General features: G+C 43.4%; 2 protein-coding genes across 8 annotated transcripts in view; one reads left to right on the top strand and one right to left on the bottom strand.

The window, feature by feature from the left end:
• Positions 1-297: 297 nt before the first annotated feature.
• On the bottom strand, positions 298-23,353 carry UTP18 (UTP18 small subunit processome component). 2 transcript variants are annotated; one of them, XM_090061692.1, is made up of 14 exons: positions 22,977-23,353; positions 20,984-21,111; positions 20,735-20,830; positions 19,686-19,750; positions 19,307-19,395; positions 17,109-17,234; positions 16,529-16,703; positions 14,808-14,908; positions 11,598-11,688; positions 9,444-9,567; positions 7,187-7,361; positions 3,107-3,249; positions 978-1,043; positions 298-387 (listed from the first exon to the last, which is right to left on the bottom strand). In XM_090061692.1, exons 1-13 carry the CDS (start codon positions 23,217-23,219, stop codon positions 1,019-1,021), a joined length of 1,581 nt encoding a protein of 526 aa, XP_089917818.1. In that variant the 5' UTR covers positions 23,220-23,353; the 3' UTR covers positions 298-387; positions 978-1,018. The 2 variants fall into 2 exon arrangements, with proteins under 2 accessions (XP_089917818.1, XP_089917819.1); XM_090061693.1 differs by lacking the exons at positions 298-387; positions 978-1,043; positions 3,107-3,249 and adding an exon at positions 3,352-3,907.
• MBTD1 (mbt domain containing 1) overlaps positions 23,315-24,949 on the top strand; it is a 48,962-nt gene continuing 47,327 nt past the window's right edge. For 4 of the 6 annotated variants that reach the window (XM_090061688.1, XM_090061687.1, XM_090061686.1 and 1 more), the window contains exon 1: positions 23,578-23,780. In XM_090061688.1, the coding sequence (XP_089917814.1) occupies positions 23,760-23,780 (21 nt within the window). In that variant the 5' untranslated portion in view covers positions 23,578-23,759. Of the gene's footprint in view, positions 23,448-23,576; positions 23,781-24,949 lie in introns of those variants that run through there. The other 2 variants (XM_090061690.1, XM_090061691.1) reach the window with 2 other exon arrangements.

Here is a 24,949-nt window from a genome sequence, read left to right as displayed (position 1 = left end):
TTAATGTCTACAAGCAGCCTAAGTGCTTAATATGATGAACTTGTTTTCAATTTTAACACTGGAACACGGACTGTAAGAGTAACTGAAACAAGCATTCCTTGAAAAAGCATAGCTTACATGGTGCTATGGCTATGTTATGTTATACTATCAACAGTCATTCAAAGCCTACTTCTAGCACTAAAAAAACCCAAAAAAACCAACACAAAGTTGAAGCCAATATCGGTTTTCTGGACAAGCCAAGATTTTTTATTAAAATTACACAAGTCACAAAAGCACTGGTACTTATGAACTTCCAATAACCCTCCCCCCACCCCAACTGCTAGAGCGAGTATGGAAAAAAATCTGCAGGAAGTTGTCAGCATACTTTGAAACTTCAGATTACAGCATCTGAGGAGAGATTGGAAAAGAAACACCACATTAGAAGTCACAGAAACTACACGTATACTGTGAAGTTTATGTAAATTCTGCATTTTGTTCAGTTGACCTTCAAAGGCATTTGAGTTGCCTCATTAATACCAAGTTATTGGTTAAAAAGCAAAAAATACTACCCAAATGGAAATACGTGAGTCATTGTGCAACTTTCCTATGAACAGGTTAAACTTAATACCAAAAGCTGGAACCTTGTTGGCAGAGTTTGGCTGTTGCAACTTACCACTTCACCTTTCTTTAGGTGTACACCTGTGCAAACTGATGCCATTTACAACATCAGTCGATTGACTAGTCAGAGCTGAATTTTTTGGTGGGGAAATTCACAATTAGCCTATTTGGCACCTTTTCTCTCTCACACCATTCAGTTCTGCTCCCAGCTGTTTACTGCCCCCACCCAAAAAACCCCCAATCGTGCACACACCCACAGAGAACTATACACTTGAAACTTAATTTGGACTGTATGGAAAAGAGTAATTCATCAGAGGGAAGAAGAAATTTCAGCTTCCGTCAAATTATGCTATCAACAGCTGTTCAGAAGTTACTTGTACCTTTGAGCCACCAAGCAGCTTTCATCATGGTGCATCCTGCCTCAGAAATCTGAGTAATGGTTCACTCTGAAAAAAAAGAGAGTGAAAAATGACATTTTAAACAACTTGTTAACCTGTTCCATGTGGTACGGCATTTTAGTTAGCATTCTAGGTAGAAACTCTGGTTTCTAGCTATCATATCGTAAATCTTTTACATTATAATCTTTAGCAGTTGCCTAGAGTTCTTTGTTAACTATACCCATGCCACATTAGCTTTCAGGAACAAAGGTTAATAGCTTGTGGGAAGATGCACTTGAACCACAGCTGTGCTACTTCCAAGCTCACATATGCCAAAGCATGCACCTCGTCATTTCCTCCCTCTTTTTACAGTCTTACTGTTGTGAACCTCATCTTTTCACAGGCTCTCCTCACCACCTGTCAGCCTTTGATATGTCAAATTACATTAACACCCCCTCCCAAAAACAAGAACTTGAGTTGTCCATATTTACAGCATACTATTATTCACAGAGAGCCAATAAAGCTTAGTAGTCTGTTTTTGTCCAGAGTAAATGGATAGCAGCACATTTGACATGGAGGTTGTAATGAATACTCCTCCCTACCTCAAAATGTTCTCATTTCATTGACCAGCCACAAGGATTTAAGTCAATTATGGGACTTTGCTCATGTCTCCATAAGAAGAACCTTAGCTTAGGACTAATCTGACCTAACAGGCTCAGATTCCTTCATGGAGTCCCTCTAAACTGTTCACATACAAAAGAGTATTTCTACATCATCTAGCACAATAAGACATTCCAGCTTTACTGAGCTCTTTGGTTGATACAAGACAAAAGGTCTTCGCCACGCATTCATTTCCTCCACGTACAGGTTACGTGACAATTTGGCAGACAGGTTGTGCATGAGCATCTTAAAATATGCAGGATTCACTTCATCTTCCTACACCTTCCAGCCATGGCTGACCAAAATAATGCGATTTGACGTTAAGTGTCAGCATGGGAGACAGAACTGGTTCATAAGCTGAGTTGGGGGGGGGGGGAAATTCTATCTACAAGGAAACACAGAGCATCCCTAATAGGTTGATACCATTGCAGACTACAAGCTACCTACTACAATTTGTTAAAATAACCAAGAAGTCATTGCTTATTTGCTCAAATGAGAGAGAACTGAAGCCGTACTATTTTAACAAGCACTCACTTCGCAGACCTGGGTTCAGGACAGAAATTACACAAACTGGTATAAGTAATAGGAAACTGATTCCAATGTGTAACACAACACAGAAATTCAGTTCTGGCTGAAACCAGTTTAAGATAAACCTGGGTGGATGTAGTATCAGACTTAACTGGTTTAAGTTAAATCAGTTAATTGAACTCGTCTCAGATCCCCTCTAGATTCAAGTTAACTCACAGTCCCACAGCATCCCAGGATGCTTTACACCTCTCCTGCAAACCTCCCCTCATAGTGTAGATGGGCTAGCTTTGGCCCAAGCTGTCTGCTCTAGCTGACCAAGGAGGCATGCTCTGGCACCCCCTAGCTTCTGGACTGGGCTACTGCCGGCAACATGGGGCTGCAATTCCAGAATCAAAAGTGAATGTCTGTTCACCTGCTTATCGGTTCAATCTATGCAGCTTAGACCAACCTGTGAAGACTGAATTGATCCAGCCTCGGGTTTTTTCACCATTTGTACTTAGCCCTGAAAACTGAAAGCAGATACTGTACTCAGAACAAATCTAGCATATACAGTGAAGTTAGCAGGGCAATGTGAGAAACCTTTCGATATGCCTTAACTCTGTTCCTGAAGAATAAGAACAACACAATCAGCAGCTTGTTCACTCAGTCTTTGGTCTCTGCTGAAATGATGGTAGCTTTCTGGTATGGATGCTTAAAAAAAATGTGGATTAAATCTACTGGACAGTCTATTAAGATGATTGCAAGTTTGATTTTAAGAACATGGAAGTTGGGGGAGGGGTTTTAAGTTATTTTTTGTACAAAATACCACTTTTTATTTTTTATAAAGCTAATTAAGTTGGTCTGTTGTGAACTGATAACCCAGAGGTCAAAGACAATGCTGTCACCAATCTCACAAGGTAATACTTTCTTTAACTAAGAATTAATGAACCTAGTTTAATACATACCTATACAACAAAGCTTTTCCTTTGTTATTTCCAATAGAAAAAAAGCCACTTCTGGGAGAGAAATCCATAGATTGAGTAAGGTAAATAGCTTTTCTTCTGAACACTGGGAAGTTTGAGAATACAGTAAATGAAGGAATGTGTACCTGTTAAGAAGTTATAAATTAGCTATTACATCAAAGTCCACGCAACCACCAAATATGTCAACATTAAAAGCCCCCTCAATACTATTAAATTATTTTAATATTACATTTAAAAAATTTTGCTTTTTGTGCCTTTACTATATAATGGGTAACATAATAGTTGCTCTTAACTATTAAATTCAGTGCCAGCTACCAGAACAACCCTGAGATACAGAACTCTACAATCTTTAGTGTACTGGTACTAAATATAAAGTTGCTTTCAGGATTCTCCATCATCGGGTCTCCTAAGAAACCCATGAAACTCAATATCTGTACTTTTCACAAGTGTCTTACGCACACACTTTTAAATCAGCGCTAGCACCGCTAATGCAACAGAAGTATACCCACCATCCATTTTCTGGGCCTTCATTTCCAATATTTAGCAGCAACTCAACATGGAAATTAAACTTTTACTATAGCTTTATGAAAAAATACCTTACACTGCATGGTATATAGATGAGCACTTTTGAGGAATCACAGACTGTTACCAATAAGTGTTCATGGATAAAGATTTTTTGGGCCAATACCAATGCCCAATTACTTACCAGCCATATCGGCTGATACTGATCCAACTGCTGATACGCAGCCCGGCAGCTTGGAGAGCAGCATCTGACTGGTAAGTCTGTGGGGGAGGGAAGAGGGGTTGCAGATCAAGGCCACCACAGTGAAGGAAATGGGGCTGGGGTCAACGCTGCCCAACTGGGGTGGGGCACAGGATGGAGCCAGCAGTTCACTGGGGGGGGGGCTCCCACTGCTGCATGCAGCCCTGGAGGAGACATGGGGGGCGTGGCCTCCTGGATCTGTGCGCAGAGCAAAGACAGTCTGCCACTGTACACTTGCACTTGGGGACTGTGCCAGGCTCTTTCCTGTGGCTGCGCTCTTACCCAGTGGGATGGGGCGGGTGGCGGCAGCACTGGGAGGTAGGCTACAGGGGCGCCAACCCCGTAGCCCCCCTCCCAGTGCTGCTGCTGCCTGCCCTGGCCCAGCCTAAGCACAAACGCACAGTGGCAGCCCACCCCTACCCCAACCACAGATCCAGGGAACAGTGTGCCCCCATACCTCCCTGGGGTGTGAGCAGCTGCGAGGGCCAGCCCCCCGCACAAGCCACCAGCCCTGTCTCATGCCCTGCCCTAGCTGGGCAGCACCTGCCCTTGCCCCAGCCCCACTCCCTCCCACACTGTGGGGACCTCAATCTGCCCCCCACCCCCTTCTCCCCTCAGACTTACCAGCCAGATATTGGTCTCCAAGATGCCAAGTTGCACTCCTGGCCACATGCATGCCGCATTTATGAGCAACATTAAATCCACCACATTAGCCAAAGACAGCCGACTGCCAATACTGTCAATTTTCCTTTCATCAGTTACAAAATAACTGATGTACTGGTGCACCTCTAGTTATTACTGAACTCTGAACAACTCCAAGATCTACGCCATTTTTAAAGGCACAAAAGCTTAAGAAGTTCATTTGAGTCAATCATAATGAAAAGGCACCATTAAAATGAAAACCAGATAATTAACTGTTCAGCAACACATATCAAAAAGCCACTCCTCTGTCGTATATGGACAGCATCATTGGCAAGTGCCACAGGTCTGTGCAGAATCCAAGACTGAAAGCTGCATTTCTTCAGTCGTGTAAAATTAGAAACAGTGCATATTCTCAAACTTGAGTGAGGTTCTGTACTACGCTGTCTCAACAGCTGGCAGTTCACTCCAGTGCCCATTCCCCTACTCAAAACCTTGCTGAACTGAAGCAAAAAAAATAAAATCAGGTTTTGTTGTTCCTTATGCTGAAGACACCATGGGCTACAGCAAACCCCCCAAGAAATCAGGTCAATTTAATCCTATAGTAATTTTGGCATTCATGACCAACAATGAAGGCAGTTAACTGAGAGGACTGGAGGCTCAGACAAGACCCACCAACATAAGTATTTCCTCCTAATTAAGAACCTCAGTTATTTCCACCTTTCAACAGCTAGGGGGAAGTTTGATGTCTGCTAACCGATCACTCTCTCTGCAGTTTTCGCCTGTGTAACCGGCATCTCCTGTTAGTTTCATTATCTAGCAATTAAGTGGTAGAATGGGTGGGATAGAAAGAAGAGAGAAAAAAGTTGAGATGTTTTACAGAAGAGGGGAAGGGAGAGACAGGCATGCAAGAATTGAAAAAAAGTCATATGTATACATTGTAGAAAGCAGGAATAGGAAGAGATAAAACAACATCTATTACAGGAAAGTTAAAAGTCAAGTAGAGCAAAGCTTGGCAGATGCAACTAAGAGATGCAATATATCATATCCTGAAATATTTTTAAATGGAACATTTTGCACCAAAACCTATTCCTAAGAAAATGTAGAGAACCCTGAATCAGGATCTCATTTGACTTGTCCTAAATAAAGAATTGAATCCTTACTGCATTTGAAAAAGGCATTAAGATTGACTAACTTGTCCCATTAAAACTACAGATGATGTGGGAGGCAGGCAAGGCTAACACTTTTACAACATGCTAAATGCAACATTGGGACAGAGGTATATTTGAGTTGTGTGTGTTCTTAGTCTGTCTTTTACTCCTGTGGATTTATGTTCCTAACTTTGTTAGGTTAAAACAGAACTGATTCACTCATTTAAAATCATCTCCTTGATTGTAATCGGTGAGCTAGTTTCAAGTTTTCTTCCACTGAAAATTTCTAATAATTTATATTTGGTTTCTTTTCATCAGAAAAGTAACAGATTTAGAACCACTTAGTAATACGATTCGACTGCTAGCACAGTAGAAGTCTAAGTAATATCAATCATAGTCTTACCTATGTTTGGCTTTTATGTCTACTTGTGTTGCGTTATCTGTTACACTGAAAGTACCTAAGTTGCATCTTCCAAGATTTTGGCTAGACAACCATTTCAACACCCTCTGGGATTAATTCAGTTATGGGCATGTTACTGTTAGCCTCTTATTTGCATAAATGGACAACAGCAGCCTAGAAGAAGCCTTTATGTCAAATGGGAGCTGTGCCAGGGAGCTCAAGACTTCAGTTCAGCAGCCCCCAAAAGGTAACAAAATGATGGGAATGCAAAGGCAATATGTAGAAGCCATTTTTCTTTGCCTTCCGCTTAATCGCTGGTTACTCCTGAATTACTCAGAAAATGGGAGTTAAATGAGATCTTCAACTGCAGGACTCCCAGCACCAGCTGTTCATGCTGACATGGCTCCCAGCCACAGGGAAGACCCTGCTCTATGTACAAATTACAGCTATATATATATAAAATGTGTATATTACACATTTTCGAGGTCTAACTTTATAGCTGGTTGAAACTTTTTATGGTATGTTAGGCAGTACTCTGCACATGTAGCTGGTTTTGGTTTAATTGTGCAATTAATCCGTCAATTGTACAATAGATGCACCACGTAGAAGGGGCCCCAGTCTCATCATTCTCCAACTAATTACTAGACATCTCCACTATTACCTAGGTAGCTGGCAAGGCAAGTACCAACTTCCTCAGGGAGCCAGTGTAGGAAATCCATAGTAAAGTGGCTGCTATTGTCGAAGGCTGTCATAAAGTGCCAGTGACAATCTGAATTACACCTACACCCTATATGCACCCTGCTGCTGTTCCAATAGAATGTGGCAGGAGGTCGTTTTAGAAAGGGTGGAAGGAAGGGCTTTACTACAGGCACCACAATTAGTTCAACTGTTAGTTGGACATCTCGGCTCCAGTTTTCAAGTTACTACTTTATACAGTGCATCAGACTATTTTATTTGTCCAACACTAAACTTGTAAGAACAGTAGTATCCACATATCCAACACAATTCCAACTAACAAAAGGTTCTTTTCCTCATTCTGCCCCTTCCCAAGTTTGGGTAAAAATATACTCTTTCCCCCCAAAAACCTCAAAAAACAGAACTCAACATACCAGTTTGACAGCGTCATCTGCTTTATTGGAGGCCACTGCCAAAATTTCTGTGGTGGAGTTGAACACCAGAGAGGTAGCAGCTGTAACTAAGTTCATTATAGCTTTGACTGGTTTAGGATTGGCTTCCTGGAGGCAAGTCTCACTGGTATACACATTCACAACACCAGAACTGGAGCTAAAGAAAAAAAAAAGACAAAGTTTATTCAAAAAACATATAGAAGAGTGATTCATCATTCACATGGCATCTCTACAAGTTAAACTATCATCGCATATCTAGTATATGCATGTACACAATTTAAAGACCATATTAGAACATTATGGATGACTGACTTCTTAACATAAGTCTCTACAGCTTAAGCTAATCAGCTCTGGTAGTTCCCTGGTTCGCACACCAGTTTTCAGAGCAGGCCAGATTTCCTTTTGGAGGGACACTGCTTGCATGGTCTAATTTTTCCCCCAGGTTAAAACGTCATGTTAAAAACAAACAAAAAAAACACTCATCACTTTATGCTGAATATACTTCTGCTGCTTCACATCTGAATTTTAAAAAAATAGTTGTGTAGTGTTATTCATCTTGAAGATTAGCTAATATAATTCTAGAGGGTTCTGGCACCTATCAATCACTGCCTCAGACAAGGCCACTTCAGGTGAACTACATCTGCAACAAGAGAATGGCTCTTCCAGCTTCATCAAGAGGATTCAGATCAAGGTCAAGCATCAGTAGTTGTCTCTAAAATATGACTTGGACTAAAATGAGCTATAAGTAAACAATCATATCCCGCCCGCTCCAAATGCTTTCATAAGTACCATAAATCAAGTTTGTTCAATTTAAAGAAATGCAGCTTTACTTGTCAATTCTTAATGCTCTTTCCTGCCCAAAGTAGTGAATGAATAAACAACTAACTGTCTGAGGGATATAACAACCACCAAAAATGGAATTATAGCTGCATTTTTTTTCATTCTGTCTGGTCTTAAATTTAAGCCCATTTCTTTAAAGCTATAAAAAAGTAACTTTTCTAGAGTACTATATTAAGTAGAGTGCACTCTGCTATAACTAGACACAAGGACAAATAGTTACAGTTCATCAAAATCTCTATTTTATCTTGCAGGTTCAAAAGACAGTATTGCATAAAAGACAACAAACTAAATGATGCATTTGATTTTAGGAACAAACATATACGACATTTTCACCCTGAACGAGAAAGTTGGTTTCTCTAAAAACTAAATTTAAAAGTACATTTTCAACAATAAACTAAGCTTCCAAGTGAAGAAATGGGCTTCAGATGATGCAAAACAGGACTTCAGATTGACAAGCTGAACACTGAAATAAACATTCATTCACAGAGCTAGATGAAACTCAAATCTGAAATGTTATTTTTCAAATTATTTTAAAGGAAATGTTTTTCACAGAGCTCTCTGCACCCCATCTGCATAAAACGTCAGAGTAATCCAACTGGACAAGCAGCAACAGCACTAACTGCACAAGCTGTGCCAACCAACAGAGACCCCCACCTAAACATGTTTAAAAGTTAGCTTTTTTCCCCCAACTGTTTCTGTAGCAGATAACCATTTTTATATAGGATTTTTTTCAGGTTTCTCCAACATAAGAACTGGTATTTAAAATAATACACAACAGCAACTGTAAGAAACAGGGAGCTGGAAAGTGACTAAGGGGGGGGGAAAGAAAATATTTACCTGAATCCAAGAAGACTTTGCATTTAAGACAACCCCTAATAATTGGATCCTACACACTGAAAGTTATAAAACTGGTTATATTTTCATGGAAAGAATCTTTTTATTGGTGGGTCATTTTAAGTTTTTATCTTCCATTCCAACAACCAGCATGGCAGGGAAAGCAGCAGAAGTGGGGTGAAGGGCCAGAATCTCCCCTCCCCTTGCCCCAGGATGGGCTGGTACCTTACCTTATCTTGGATTTGAGTAAATATAGTATTAATGAACGAGTCACAGATTCAGGTCTGCCTTTTAAACAGATGGAGTAGCTAACACCATGTTAACAGAAACTGAGCTAGTAAAAATATGTACATGTGTTACTGGTGTTTAGTCAACACTATATTATATGAATACCCATGGAACGCAATGGCTAGGTGTTTAATGGAATAGGACTCCTAGTCCATACCCGTCTTCACCAAAAATTAACTCCTAGCCACTAGTTCCTTATTTGTTGCAAATGTTAAAAAATTTACCCAAGGGCTCCAAAGTGAGAGAATATGACATTCTGTAGCATACTGTCACTTACCCACATGCCACATATTGGCCATTTTTTGATAGAGCAAGACATCTTCCATGCAAACAGCCTTCATCAGTGAACTTATTTATGCATCGCCTGCTTTTTACATCCCAAATGAAAACTTCACCTTCATCTGAAGAACGATGGAGGAAACAAATGGTTGGTTATTGTACTAAGACTACTAGCAAATCAGCAGATTAGGAAAAGGATTTGAATGAGAGTTAACGTTCACTTTATTTTTATTAACACATTTTGAACCGTGGATATCAAACATATGCTTTGCAAGTCTGCCAAAACAGCAGAACAAGATATTAAATGCTAAATTCAACTTTCACTTCTCATGCTTAAACAATTGTATGTTATGCCAGTGACACAAGAAACAAAATAAAAAGATAATGACAAGTTGTGTGTTAATAGGGAAAGCAGCTGTTGACATGCAACTGTTATACTTGTGCAACTCTATAGCTATAGAAATGAAGCAAAGATGGCTTCAGCTTTAACCTGATTAACACTGTCTACTCTGTTCCATGGAGAATAGTCACATGAAGAGGAGCCTTTGAAGAAAATATCCATTACTGTCTTTATATTCTTTTAAACAGTAATACAATTTTTGCTACATCACACCAAGTATTGAATCCCAGTAAGAATTCTGCCCTTGAAGATGTTGCTTAAGATAGTTGTACTCCACGCAGTGTCTCTATGTACCTGAATGCAAGATAGGTTTCAAGCCACCTCAAAATTCTATAATACAGCTACAATGTTCAAATTTAATACTCTTCTCAATCTGAAGCTGGCTAGTAGGGCTGTGTGAAGCTTCAGTTGCCAATTTGATTCGGAGGAGATTTTTTTTTTAAAAGCGCCAGGACACTGAGGCCGGGTGAGGCAGCCATTGACAGGGCTGGGAGAATGGGCAGGGGATGAGGGGCCTGTTCGATTCAGGGCAGCGATTTGAAATCGCCAAATCAAATCACTGTCCTCCAGGTTGGTCGAATCCAAATACAAAGCAAATACTAGCTGCTTCTCACAGGCCTACTGCCTGGCATGAAAGCACTACAGCAGGGGTTCAAATTGTGGTACGTGTACCCCTCAAGGTATACAAGATATCTCTGGGCAGGTAGGAGAAGTTATGCAATAGCAGATTTAATATTCATTATAATAATAATTGGCATTTAAGATGCTAAAATATGAAAGGTATGCTGGTAGGGGCACGCAGGCATCTGGTAAATCTGGAAGGGGTACACAATAAGAAAAGGTTTGGGTACCTCTGCACTACAGAAAGTTGAGATACCGCCACATTAGATTTTTAGTACTACTGCTTTCAGCAACTCCCTCAGGCTATCCGCAGTTGATTCCACTTTTGTGGAAGATTAGCATCTTGCTGAGATGTTAGTCTCACATATAAAACAAACTATTTGTTTTGCTTTCTAATCCAAGGTTACCAATAGCAACACAATGTCAGACTACACTTAAGGACTCCATGGTAAATGGAACGCAGGAAAGGATCAGCTAAAATAATGAGCAGCTAAGAGTTATTCTAAACAAAAAGGGAACTGTTGAACATACCTGCACTATTCAGAACTTCTAGCAGAAAGGTAAAGCATTGAAAGCTTTGTTGAAATCATGTTTTCAAATGTGTTTTATATGGCAGGATTTTTTTCCCTGTTGAATGGCAACTAACTAGCAGGTCACTGAAAAAAGTTCTGGTGGTAATCTACAGTTTGTATACAGAGGTAACAATTCAGGACAGCAAGGCATTGTGGTTCAGAGCACATGATCCAAGCAGGAAGCTGGTGCTGTGCACTTGTTATGGTGCCATTTTGGGGAAACTAAAATTTTTACTCTATAAATCTAGAAGTAGCACATGGCTGTTAAGCATCTTAACTACTGTGTTGTACCATTGTATATGCCATTCAACACTTCCTCTTAAACTTCCTTAATATTTTTCCTAATAGTTGGCAAAAGCAAGCAATGCAAATGCAAAGAAAAATTAGAACCAGCAAATCAGAATCTGTGCAAAAAGTGTATATTTGTAATTGTGTTTTAAAAATGCTTATATAAAGGGCTTTTTCAAATGGGCACTGTTATCAAAAAAAGAAAAATGCCCATGAATTGTAGTGTTATTAAGCATAAAATATGATGCTGAAAGAAGCATGAATAGCTTACCAGAATTTGTATAAATTTTGCTGCTATCAGGAGTGAAGTTTGATGCAACAGCTTTCCCATTTATCTTCATACTGCCAATCAGTTCCATTGTCTAGGAGTGAAGAGTAATACTTAAATGAAGAATGAGTGTTCAACAGAGCAAGGATGACTCAGACCTGCATGACTTCTGGAACACAAATGTGTTGCTGTTCTACTGCTAGAAGACTCCTTTCCCCTTTTCCAATAGACGCACAGCTTTTCTAAGAGCGTTATCAAGTACATCAGGTTTCTGATGCATCTAGCTGGACATCAAATTCACCTTAGGGCTTATATTCTCCTGTTACTCCTCTTGGTGAACAAGGGCAGGTAGAGTTGCAGGATCGGGGCTGTAGGTGGTTAAACAGCCTTCAACTAAAGCACATCCTCATCTCACGATGTACCCACATTTTTCCAAACCGACTTGGCTTTCTACATGTAGGCTACAATACCAGTATTAGAACATTACTGGTACTGCTGCCTATCATGGATTCTCTCTGAATAAAAGTTTCTTGTACCTCCAAAAACACTTCTCTCCTAAAACGGGCAAACCGCAAGTACTTTTACTTAAGTTTTGATCAAGGCACTGATTTTCAGCTGCTATTTCTTCCAAAATTTGCTTTTAAAAAAGGACCAAGTAATAAGTCCTTAGAAAGGGTTGTTAGATATTTAAGAACAAAGAAAACATCTACAAAAAGTAGACATATTTTCAATTTAACAAGACTATAAAAATGAGGTAGTGGTGTATTAATGTTTTAAGAAATATTCAACATTTAAACCCAAGCATGTCTACTTATTATTTTCAACTTCATTTGACAGGGGATTTCACCGCCTTCATCTCTTTCTGGTTGGCTGCAAATATGAAATTTGTGGCTTAATATCTAATATTAAGGGGATGCTTTACATCTGAAGTGAAAAAGTGCCATGACAAGTTTGCATGACATTCAAATGCATAAGATACTGAAACAGCTCATTGGCACTCCTCTGACAAACACTGTAGGTTACATGTTACTTTTGTCCCCTCCCATCCTCCAGAAGTATGGTTCTTTAAAAAATTAACTCAGGATCTGGCATGAGAACAGTCAGCTAGAATCTACTTTGATTCATGCTTTGTTCTGTTCTCCTGCACAATTCTGAAGTACGTCAGGCAAGTTAGTGCAATAAGCACAGCTCAGTCTCCATTACCTACCAACCTGGGCAATACCTCCACTGACTATGACAGCCAATAAGTGTTGAACACAGTGGTTAGTTTCTGTGCTACTACTTCTCCCCACCCCACAATTAGGAACTAGACTCAAGCTTTCTACCACAATCATATTGATGGGACATTTACCAAGATGAGAATGTTCTCTATTCATTATGAATCAGATAAGCTAAACTAGTTTCACTACCAGCCTTAAACACTACCAAATGGAAAAAAAACAAACCAAACCAACCCCCCTCCCCACACAGTGCTATCCGGGACCCTTTTCTTTTAAAAAAAAGTTACAGCTTCAGAAAGGAATTTAAAAAGGAGAGGTTCAAATTCAACATAAGCAGATCCAAAAGCAAAAGGCTTCTGAAAGTTAGAAATGCTTGAGGTCGCATTTTTCAGCCTCTCTCCTACCAAGGAGAGCCCACCTGCCCACAACTGCACTATTATGAGAAGGGCTAGACAGTCATGACTTCTTGACAGGATAGAATCACAGAAGTCGGGTCGGAGGGACCTTGTAGATCTTCAAGTCCGACCCCCCGCCTGGGCGGGAGAAAAGACTGGACTCAAATGAGTCCAGCCAGGTAGTCATCAAGCCTCTTCTTAAAAGATCCCCAGGGTAGGAGCCAGCACCACTTCCCTAGGAAGTTGGTTCCAGCTCCTAGCCACCCTGACTGTGAAGTCGTTCTTGCGGATGTCTCATCTAAACCTACTCTCTAATAATTTGTGTCCATTGTTCCTTGTCATGCCAGGGGGCGCTAGGGGAAACAGTGTCTCCCCTAAACCCTTCTGGTCCCCCCTAGTGAGTTTATAGACAGTCACCAGGCCCCCCCTCAGCCTTCTCTTGTGAAGGCTGAACAGGTTTAGGTCCCGCGGTGTTTCAACGTAGGGTCTGCCCTGTTGTCCCCGGATCATGCGGGTGGCCTCCTCTGGACCCTTTCAATGTTGTCCACATCCCTCCTGAAATGGGGCGCACAGAACTGGACACAGTACTCCAGCTGTGGCCTGACCAGCGTCGCATAGAGGGAGAGGATCACCTCCCTGGCTCTACTTGAGATGCATCTGCGGATGCACGACAAGGTCCAGTTAGCCCTGCCAACCGTGACCTCACATTGGCAGCCCATGTTCATCTTGGAGTCAATAACGACTCCAAGATCCCTTTCTGCCTCCGTGCTCTCAAGAAGGGAGTTTCCCATTCTATAAGTGTGCTGCTGGTTTCTACTGCCTAAGTGCAGCACCCTGCACTTGTCAGTATTGAAACGCATCCTGTTTATGTCAGCCCACTCCTGTAACCTATCCAGGTCTTGCTGCAGTCTTTCCCTCCCTACTAGCGTGCTCACCTCACCCCAAATTCTGGTATCATCAGCAAATTTAAACAGGTTGCATTTCACCCCATCGTCCAAATCGCTGATGAAGAAATTGAACAGTGCAGGCCCCAGGACTCCACTGCCCATTTCCCCCCCAGGTCGAATATGACCCATCCACCACCACCCTCTGAGTACGACCCTTGAGCCAATCCGCAATCCATCTGACTGTGTAGGCATCAATGCCACAGTCGCCTAGTTTTTTAATGAGGATGGGGTGGGAGACGGTATCAAAGGCCTTGCTGAAATCTAGAAAGACTACGTCCACGGCAACACCTGCATCCATTGCCTTTGTGACCCAATCATAAAAGGCAATAAGGTTGGTCTGACATGACCTGCCCCCAATGAAACCATGCTGGTTGCCCTTGAACATCATCCCTGAAGCCGGCCCATCACAGACGTGCTCCTTGAGGATCTTCTCAAAGAGTTTCCCAAGGATACAGGTAAGCCTGACGGGCCTATAGTTGCCCGGATCCTCTCTCTTCCCTTTTTTGAAGATGGGGACCACGTTAGCTATCTTCCAATCATCCAGCACCTGGCCCAAGCACCACGAGCGCTCGTAAAGCCGTGCCAAGAGCCCTGCAATAACCCAACCCCCTGGGACTGAAGCCCTATTATGGACAAATATGAAGACATTACCTTCACTGACAACAAGTGAATATAACCCGAGGTCCCAGTAAAAAGAAGGAATGACCCATCTGGAGATACCTCAAAGTCTTTGACAAATTTTTCCTGCATACCTTAAAGAAAAAAAAGCAATTGCTTTCAAAATAACATTTGCACTATTCAAAACATTTACATAAAACTTATGGTTTAAATTGTAGCAGTTAATACCATCTTACTTATGCAAACATTATGATAAGCACTACAAAGAATTTTACCACCCAAGATGTTTTAGTGAGCTGCTGAACCAAATCTGCAACACACCAAACCCCACACTTACGTTAACAGGCTGCATCTACATCGTGTATGGCATACAGCACTAGTTACAATGCTATCAGCATATCCATCATGTAGGTATTATTTTATGACCCCTGTACCTGTATACTCAGAACTAAAGATAATGCTTACATTTGGACAACCGACAGACCACCAAATACCTGAAGAAAGAGACAGCTGTGGCTGTTTAGATCCAGGACTTAAGACGGATGAGAACACTGCTAGTCATTAACAAACTGGGCTTCCTTACTATCCAGTACAGAACTTCAAAGCTTGAGACAAATGAGGGTTTAAACTGTACTAGACTGAAGAAGTGCAAGAGACTGTTGGGGCATAACAGCCAATGCTGTTATCCAATACTTAGGTCTTACTTGTCAACGTGCCTGTAGGTCACAAGCTTTACGAGTCAAGCTCATGAAATGACACAAGACTGAAACAAAATACAGTTGCCAAGTTTATACTAAGCAATTATTCTCCTATGCTAAAGAGATCCGAATTCCAAGATACTACACAACTCATGACAGACATGAAGATGCACAGTTCTTATTCTCAGTGGGATTTAGCCAACTTGGCCTTACATTGAGAACAGCTTAATTATAACAAACCCCGCTTATAGAAAGCCTCCACTTTTTGTAACTACTTCCTGATGTTTTGCATTTGTTGGATAGTTTGCTCCATTAAAATGGAATAACATTTCCATGAGGTTTCTGTCTGGTTCCATGTGAATTTGTTACAATAGAGCTGTCCTGTATTTTGATAGGTTTCATACAGTATCAAGGCCTAAGTTTATAGGTGGGCAAGAGGGTGCACTGGAATGGGAAAGTACAGAAAAACTGACTTTTTAGATTTTTAAAGTTTTCTAAAGTTCTGTAGTAAAAGACGCTTCTTGCATGGTCTATACTATTGACACCCATGTTACTACTACATGGGGACAAGTCAATTGCTATAGCACTAGATGTGTATATACACTGTTACATATTACATATACAGAATTGGCTATAGGTTACAATAGCTAATATTAACTTGCTTTTCAAAAGGTTTGCCATCTCAGCACTACATATAGTTAATCACCAAGTCCTAAATAAAAGGCACATAATGCATCTTCACGAAAATATTTAAAACAGTCTTGTTAATTAGATAAAAAAGTTGTTCAAATTGGAGGCATAATTACTTGGTTGGGGGCTTTTGCACTAAAAAAAATAATTATCCCTTCAGCTGATTACACAGTATAGCCTCCATATATATATGCATTAGGCAGAGCCCCACAAAACACCATGAGTTACCAAAAATGTGTTGTTTTATTCCATTAAGAAAAGCTGTTTAATACACTAGAAAACTTAGCAAACACCACATACGCCAAATAGATTCACACTCATACTGGGAACATTAAAAGTGATACTGACATATTTATTAATGCTCACCTCTTATTTGGTTTACCGGAATAATATTCCCACCCATCATGTCATACACATAAAACATTTTATTGCGTATACTCGTGGCTATGACCCGCTCTCCATCAGCACTGAAACGAGCCTTATGCACTGGAAAGCTTTCCAAATGGATACTCTGTATCTTTGAATTAATTTTACCATCCACCTTCAAGGGGGGGGGAGGAAGGAAAAAAAATAGAAAGTTATTTCTGATGTGACCACCAGATAGTTCCAGGTACAAGTACAAAAAGAAAGAGTAATAGTAGATAAATCAGTTCCCACTGTTAACAGAAGTCATTTTACCCCATCCCAGAGAAACCTTCAAAATTGAAAACTCCTGTGGAATGTGTACAGGTATTACTATTTCACATACTGTCAAGATGCGACATATCACAAGTGGGAATCTGTTCCGGAAGAAAGACCAAAAACCTCAGTCAACCATGATCCCTACTGGGGGCAGATGAAGAGTTCTACCTTATGCCCTCTTAGGCTTTTCAGCTAGTTTTTTTACATTCAGGGGAGTATGATACTTTCAAGTCCATTTCACATTTTATAAAATAAAATCACTCACCTGGAACAGTGATACAGACTGATCTAGTCCAGCAGTCAAGATAACTTGTGCTGAAGGATGAAACTGCACTGTGGTCAGTTTGGCATAAGAAGGACGTTCATTATTGGCATTCAAACAGTTTTTCATCTAAAACACAAAACAATGTTGCCAAGACAAGCTGCAGTTCAGTATACATGTGTTCCTACCCTCAACTGATCAATACAAGATTGAGGCAATCTTATTTAATAAAATCTTTATGCCACTTTCCCCTAAAAAGGCTCAAAGCACTTTACCATCAAATCAGATAAAACAATAAAAAGTGTCCTTAAGAACACCTGGAAACAAACCCACCTGCTAAAAGCCTGCTCCCTACTAAATAAATAAATAAAGTCTTACACCAATTCTGAAAAATAACCAGACTCAGGCTCTGGCAGGTCTCAAGGGGCGAGGAGTTCCAGACCTGAGGAGTAACTGCCAAGCAGCCTCCCACATGTATGACTAAGTGAACTTGGAGTGCAGATGGTAGTTACAAGAGGCTACTTACTTGCAGATGACCTTTGGGATCACATAAAGCATAAGCAAGGAAGCGGTGCTTTAGATATGTAGGACCCAGGCAATTTGTAAGATGGTGCAGGTGATTTCAAACTTAGGGCACACGGTAAGTGTTCTGCATTACTACCAGATTCAGACCATCATCTGAACACTCACCAGTAGAATAAGCATATGCTGTATTTTTCTAGACAGTAAAGAGCATGAACACTACAGAATAACTGCAAATGACTTCCACACAAGCCTCTTGAAAAGAAATGCCCCCCCCAAAAAAAGAATATCAATCCTACATCAATCCTAGCTTTTGTTGTGCTTCACATTCACGTAAGGCTGGTGTGTAAGACTACTAGGTGTTGCACTGTACTGTCAAACTAGTTACTTCCCTATCCAGTCTACTAAAAACAATGCCTACCATTCTAGAGCACAATAAAATAGCCGGAAACAACCTGAAACAAGCCCAAACCTGTCTGCTGGTAACCAAGAGGCTTGATCATTATGCATGTTCCACTTCTTATACTCCCTAAATACAACCTGTCGCCGTCCAAGACAAGATACTAAGCTACACAGATCTTATGTCTGAGCTATTTGGCTGGGATGATCTAGTTGGGGATGGTCCTGCTTTGAGAAGAGGGTTGCACTAGATGAACTTCTAAGTTCCTTGCCAACCCTAATTTCCAATGATTCTATTATGGCAGTTCTTATATTTTTCCCCACCTCACTGTAAAGTAGTAATGCACACCACTCTGGAGAACAATTCAGAGCGCTATCCTTCCTGCATAACCCTTGGAGGCTGGAGCCATCCTTTAGTTGAATGTATGTAGTTGGCGCAAGCCATCAAAGTTTCAATAATCCTCAAGTAAAGAGTTTGCAGTAAACCTGACAATAGCTCTGAGAAGTGAACTGCATCTTTCTTTTCAGCTGGTACAACAGATATCAGGTGATCCTGGCACTTAGGAGTTCTATACTAATTAGGGGTGTGTGAAATAGGCCCTATTGGGTTCTGATTCGGCCTGAAATTGGGGGCCATGATTTGATTTGTTGATTCAGATCACTGTACCTGATTTGATTCAGCTGAATCCAAATCAAAAGATTTGATGCTGATTCAGAGAATCAGCAACTGGGCCACAGACACAGCTTTAAATGTTTTTAAACAGTGCGCTCTGGGGAGCTCCCTGTGGGACACTCCATGCGCCCCAGCACCGCAGCACTCATGAACTGCCTGCTGCCTAGAGGTATGTAGAAAAAACATTTAAAGCTGTGTCTATGTCCGAATCGGCAAATATTTCCAAACTGATTTGGATGGTTCCGATTCAATTTGGATTCAGAGATTTGGCCACCAAATTGAGCCGAATCAAGTCAGGGACCAAAGTTTTGCACAGCTCTAATGCTAATGTTTCTAGAGTACAGACAGGGCTACAGGTATTGAAACTGACCGTTAAGTCTCTCTCATCATATGGCAGTTATGATAAAAAAAAACACAACTGATTTCATGTGCCCTAAAAGGAAAATAAACAAGCTTTCAAGTCAGGGAAACCTTATGATAAACAAGGCATCCAAACAGATACTGGCAAACACAGCTTTCCAACCAGCTGAGTAGCACAACTCTTGTCTTGAAGTCTGTGTACCCAGATCAACACCAGGGGGAAGGATGCAGCGGGGTAGTTATTTACCTGCAAAATACCTTTTGGTAAAGACTCTGAAATAGACACAAAGTTGCCAGTCTTCTGTAGAAGATCATCATCTTCATCCTCACTGTCATCTAAAAGAGGAAGCCGATTCTTGATCATACAGTTCATTCCAGTATCTCAACTCACAAATTTAAGATAGTCAGATGTTTGCTTTGGGGGAGGGAGGGACGGAGGGAGGAGGCAGAAGTCAGTCATAAATAAAAGTGCCTTGAAAAGCCAAAGCTAAAAACATACTCTGCATAGTTTGCTCTACGGGGTGGCGAGTAGCAGTCAAAAATAAAGCTCTAAGTAGTAACACAAAGTAAGACGCATTGAAAGCACTGAATACTTTACTGACCATGTTAATTATCATCGCTTATACCTTTCTTGGTTTTCTTCTTTCCTCTCTCGGCCCACGAAGGCACTCCTCCCATAGCTCTCTGAAACCTTAAAAAGATAGAATGCATTCCTCTTTAGGAAACAATGAATAATACGTACATGTTGCCCAGAACCCCTTTTCCAGAAAGCTATTACTTCCTCCCCCATTCCCAATCGCCACTGTAGAAAACAATATCTTCTGCCTGACACAGTTCCACACTCCTACCCGACACCCATAAACCTTCCTTTCCTTCTTTTAAAAGGGCTTTTCTAGTCTGCTCCCACCAAATACACTTTCTATTGCCAGAGATCAAACTGCTGTAACTACAAAATACTCTTGGACACGCTGGTTTTCTTAACCACGGAAAAAAAGACTAAGTGTTTAGGTACAGAAGTAACTTCAAAACTGAACAAGTGACCTTTTCCCTACATGGTTATGTTCACATGTATCCCAGAAAGCCCTTAAATACAAAGGTATTTACATTTCTAGCAGCAGCAACCTTTTCTTATATTCACAAAACTGTACGTTTGGGCTTACAACTTGTGCCTTCACCAAAATGTTGTTTCTCTTCTTTAAACTAATACTCCTCCCTAATAGTACTGATTAACACACTTCAGTGTCTCCTTTTCAGACCCAGCACTGATTGCAACTGTCAAATCTCTACTCAGCTACTGTTTTCCTCCCTCAGGCAACTCCTTATTTACATTCCCTTCTTACTCGCCACTGTATTGCTGGGCACAAAAACTACTACTATGTTCCAATGCATTGATGAAACAATAGCTACACAAATTTGAAACTGGGCCCTTGGAATGAAAAGAAAATATATAAATTCTCTCTTTCAAGGAATAATACAAGGAGCAATGCTAAAGAAATCAAGGTTGCTTGCTCCAAAAGCACAAGTAACAATTCACTGCAACATGCTGAGTATTTAGGTGTTGTCAAAAGGGAAAAAAGAAAGCATTTTTAATACTGCTATTAAATCAATTCTTGTTATTGAAATTAGCAGCAAGATTTATGATTAGCAAAATCTGTTTGTATAGGAAAAACCTTACTGTTCCTGAAGTCTTCTTTGAAGTTTTTCTTTGGTAAGGCTCTTCTCTGCATCACTCTTCATCATGTCTTTCCGATACCGATGGGTCATATCAATCCTAGACAAAGCCATATTTAGAAAGTGAAAAAAAACTGCAAGTTTAATGACTCTTTGTTCGCTGTATACCTCCAAGAAACAGGCAGTTAAAAAGGAACATAATCGAAGTCCCACCTCTCCTGCTCCCTTTTTGGTCACTATGAACTGAACTTACTTTTCTTTAATTTCATCTTCATCGTCCACCCATGCTGGTTTCTTAGACAGAGGAAAATTCTCTTGCGCTTCATCTTCTGAATCACTGGAGTCCCCTTTCAGAAGATTTCCACTGAGTACCCCATCAAGCTTAAAAACAAACAAACACACATACATCTAAGGGTACAGGTACCTGTATACCTCGAGTCATTTTAAGAGGTGAACGCTTCAAAAGGCAAGAGCTGTTACCTCCTAATTGTTACGCAGGAACAAGTCAGGAACAACAGAAATGTAGCAAGACCACTCCCACTTCAGTGCTGCTTTACTAAGCAGCAGCAGGGGTTGAAATAGTGTTAAAGTTGGAGCAGTTGTGTTAGAATTGTATCCGTCTGTCCTTCACAGATAACAATTAGAAGGTAACTATTGCTGTCCTTTTGAAGCACTCCCTTTTGAAATAGCTCCAAGTGTACCTGTATCCACATCCTAAAATAACAAATTTAACAACTGTAAACTGAGAAGACACTTTTCAGGAGAGCAAGTGTAAACAATCACTATCTCCTCTAAAGACAAACACACAGAAAAAACAAATGTTAGTCCTATGGCAATTCATCTCTAAACTGTTTCCTCAGAAGGAGAAGTTTAGAAGACAGACTCATGATAGGTAAAGCACACTGGTAAAAAAGGCTGTCTACAAAGCAGTTATAGCAGAGGTGTCAGACTCATCCAGCTCTGTAGACTGAATGAGTGGTGCAGAGCCAGTCCAAAGATGGAATCAGGCCTGTAAATCCCCTCCCTTCCCCTGGCAACCTGGGTTCAATGTCCACTCCAGCCAGTGTGGGACCTGTGCTGTGTGCACACAAATCGCACAGCAGCCAGAACAGGCAGTGTGCAGTGCACTATAACAGGGCGTGCACAGCACAGACCCCAGACCGGTGAGTACCCACCCTGGCCAGGCTGCACCACATGTGGCACCACCACTGATAACTGTCCTACACATGGGGCCCACTCCAGTTGGTCTGTGACCAACACTGCACATGGTGCTTGCAGGCGCTGCATGTAGTGCAGGTGCCAAACAGGCTACAGTGGGCGCTGCATGCAGAGTTGTCAGGCCAGGGCAGGCACTGCATGTATACTGCCTGCTTTGGCCAGTCTAGGATCTACACGCCCCCGGCTGACAGCCACAAGGTGCCCATTCCAGTTACTCTGGGATCTGCACCACATGCGTCTGTCTCTGTGGCACAATTCTGGACCAGCCTCTGGAGCTGCAGCTGCGGGTTGGGCCCCCACAGCCCCTCCCTCCCCTTCCACCACAACAGACTTACCAGTTGCATGCTGCTCTCCATGCTGTATAAGAAACTGGATTGGTATCAGCAGATACGCTTCCTTAAAAAAAATCAGCCATCGGTATTGGCCCCACAAACCTCTCTATTGGTGCACCCCTAGGTTGAGGAGGCTGGGGGGCCGTGCAGCACACGATCTACTCTTACATACAGTCCAGATCAGCGTTTCTCAACCCATGAGAACAATTTGCTGGTGGCAAAGGTCGCCTCATTTTAAATCAGTGGTGCGCAACCCATCTGTTCTAGGTGACAGTTTGGATGGGACAGTTGGGTAGGGACGATCCTGCCTCACACCAGGGTAGGACTCAGCAACTGCTGGAGATCTCTTCCAGCTCCGCCTACGATGGGGGCCACAATTAAGAATTGTAGGCGGCCAGTAGCACAAGTGTTTTTGAACAGCCAATACAGGAGAATGAAAAGTCACCAACAAAAAGGTGGAGGAAAAAAAAGTGGGGAGGAGGGCGTTCTCACAGAGGCAGAAGAATGGAGACCGGACACCACGTGGGACGCCTGGCAGACCCCTCAGCACCCCCTGGTGCCCACCCGTGACACCGAACCGACGCCTGCTGCAAGGCCCAGGGCTGAGAGGCCCCCACGTCTGTCGGCTCCCCTCGGAGCCCGCATTTCTACCCGCTCCTCGAGGCGCCACGCAGCAAGGCTCCTGCCCGGCCTCACCTGCCGATTCGGGCCCCGCAGGCGCTGCACCAGCTCCGCCTCGCCCGCGTCCTGGCCGCCGCCGAACACTAGCGCCTCCAGGCAGCGCTCCACCGCCGCTCTCTCGCCCAGCGCGCCCGGCAGCCGCGCTCCCTTGGTGGCCTCCGCACCGCCCGCGCGCCGCTGCTTGTGCCGCCGGCGCCGCTTCCCGCCGGGTCGGCTCCCGCCACTAGCCGCCGCTGCCGCCACCATCTCCTTCTCCATAGTCGCTCAGCGGAAGTGGAAGTGACGCCGCCCCTTCACGTGACGCGCCCGCCCCAATCACATGACACCTCGCTTCCTACCCCACGTGACAGCCGGGCCGGTCCATTGCGCCCCCCCTGCGCGGGGGGGAGCTGTGCTTGGCGCCCCCCCTCCTCCTCCTCCTCCAGGAACTTTGTAGAGACGGAGCCGCTCAGCCGCGCTCCTCAGGAGCTCGGCAGCAGCCAGCAGGTGAAGCAGTGTGCCCCCCAGGCAGCTCAGCCCGCGCGTTTCCCCCGCCGCCGAGTGTGTACGCCGGGCGGGTACGGCGAGCCGAGAGGGCCGCAAAGCCCCGGGGGGCGGGGCCGGGCCGCGCGCCGCGCCTGCGCACTGCGGGGATGCTAATGTTGTTGATAGTCTGGCCCGGGGAGTTGGGGTTTCTTTCTCTGTGGCCCGAGTGCGCGGCGGGACGTCGGGCCCGGCGGGGGGGCGTGCAGGTGGCGCGGGCCGAGCCGGGGGCAGGGCCGGGCGCGGCGGCGGCCGCCCGCTGCCCATGAGGGCCTGATGGAAAACACAAAGGACCTGGTGAGCGGCGGGGGCGGGGGCCGGCCGCTGGGAGGGGGCCGGGGCCGGGAAAGTTTCGCGGAGCGTCGGGCCCGCTCCCCCCTCGCCTTCTCCCCACAGCCCGGGGCGGCCGGGCCACTTGCAGGTGCCGGGGAGCTCGGGGCAGCGCGTCCCAGCCTGCCGGGGGGCAACGATCGTGTGGGGAGTGCGGACAAGTCTCGTGGGCTGAAAAGAGAGTCTGCAAACTTCTCGTGTCCTCCCTGTGCCGGCCGTGCTCTCCAGCGAGCACGAGAGCCCCAGGTCCTCCAAGTCGAAGCACTTCGTTATTTCGAGGCAGGCCACTGTGAAGTGCTGGTAGCGAACCCCCGCGTCGGCAAGAGCGACTTGGTTTTTGCCTCGATGTGCAGCCTCCAAAACGATCATGCCTGTTTTTGAACGCTTTTGCTGCCGCGGATCATACGAATCCGTGGTTTCGTACGTGCAAGTTCACATGGAAATGCCTACAGTGGATATGTGCCTATGTGCAGAGGGCTGAAGTGATTGTACAGATGAGATAATTGTTGGGTGCCTGGCAGCCCCCCGTCTGTAGGGCGGGGATGTCCCATGGGAAGGTTGGTTTGTCGTGTCGGGGGTAGGGAAGGCCTGGAGTTGACGGCATGTCAGAGTTGAGAGAGCAAATCCACGTGTGTCTGTACAAATGCATGCAATGGATACGTATGTACAAATACGTGCGAGGGTTGAAATTGTACAAATAGGATAACTGTCAGACACCTGGCCCCGCCGCTTGGGCCTGAGATGTGACCCCGCAGCCCTGGTCTGTAGGGAGGGGACGTCCCGTGGGAAGGTTGGTTTGTCGTGTCGGGAGCATGACAGCGGCTGGGGGAGGCTTGGGGCGGGGGCTGACGGGATGTCGGAGTTGGGAGAAGCCGCTTGGGAAAGAGCCAGGGAGACTGGAAGTCGTAAAGGGGGTTAAAGCTGTCACTGTGCAATGCCAGCCCAAGAGCTTCGTGCTCTGCTGTCATTTGAGTCTCTGGTTTTCACACCGTTGCTACATGGGAGCAAACCCAACATCATCTAGGTCCTGGTACTGAAACGCTTCAGCCTTATGCAGTGGGACATGACTAGGACCTTGAAAACAAGATTTTTACTTCTTCAAACTTACCTGCTGGGGAGGCAGAGAAGTTGGAGGT

This window comes from Crocodylus siamensis, chromosome 8 (assembly GCF_052110815.1).
Source record: "Crocodylus siamensis isolate JL-2025a chromosome 8, ASM5211081v1, whole genome shotgun sequence".
In the NCBI taxonomy this organism is placed as follows: Eukaryota; Metazoa; Chordata; order Crocodylia; family Crocodylidae; genus Crocodylus; species Crocodylus siamensis.
This window is presented reverse-complemented; position numbering and strand designations above follow the sequence as displayed.

Bases quoted from the DNA above. Each gene is read 5' to 3' on its own strand.
- UTP18 (XM_090061692.1), bottom strand. From the start codon at position 23,219: ATGGAGAAGGAGATGGTGGCGGCAGCGGCGGCTAGTGGCGGGAGCCGA. The intron at 16,704-17,108 runs GTGAGTGATTTT...CCCCCCTTGAAG, and splicing joins AGTCTGTATCACTGTTCCAG to GTGGATGGTAAAATTAATTC. The intron at 9,568-11,597 runs GTAAGCTATTCA...ATCGTTCTTCAG, and splicing joins CAAAATTTATACAAATTCTG to ATGAAGGTGAAGTTTTCATT.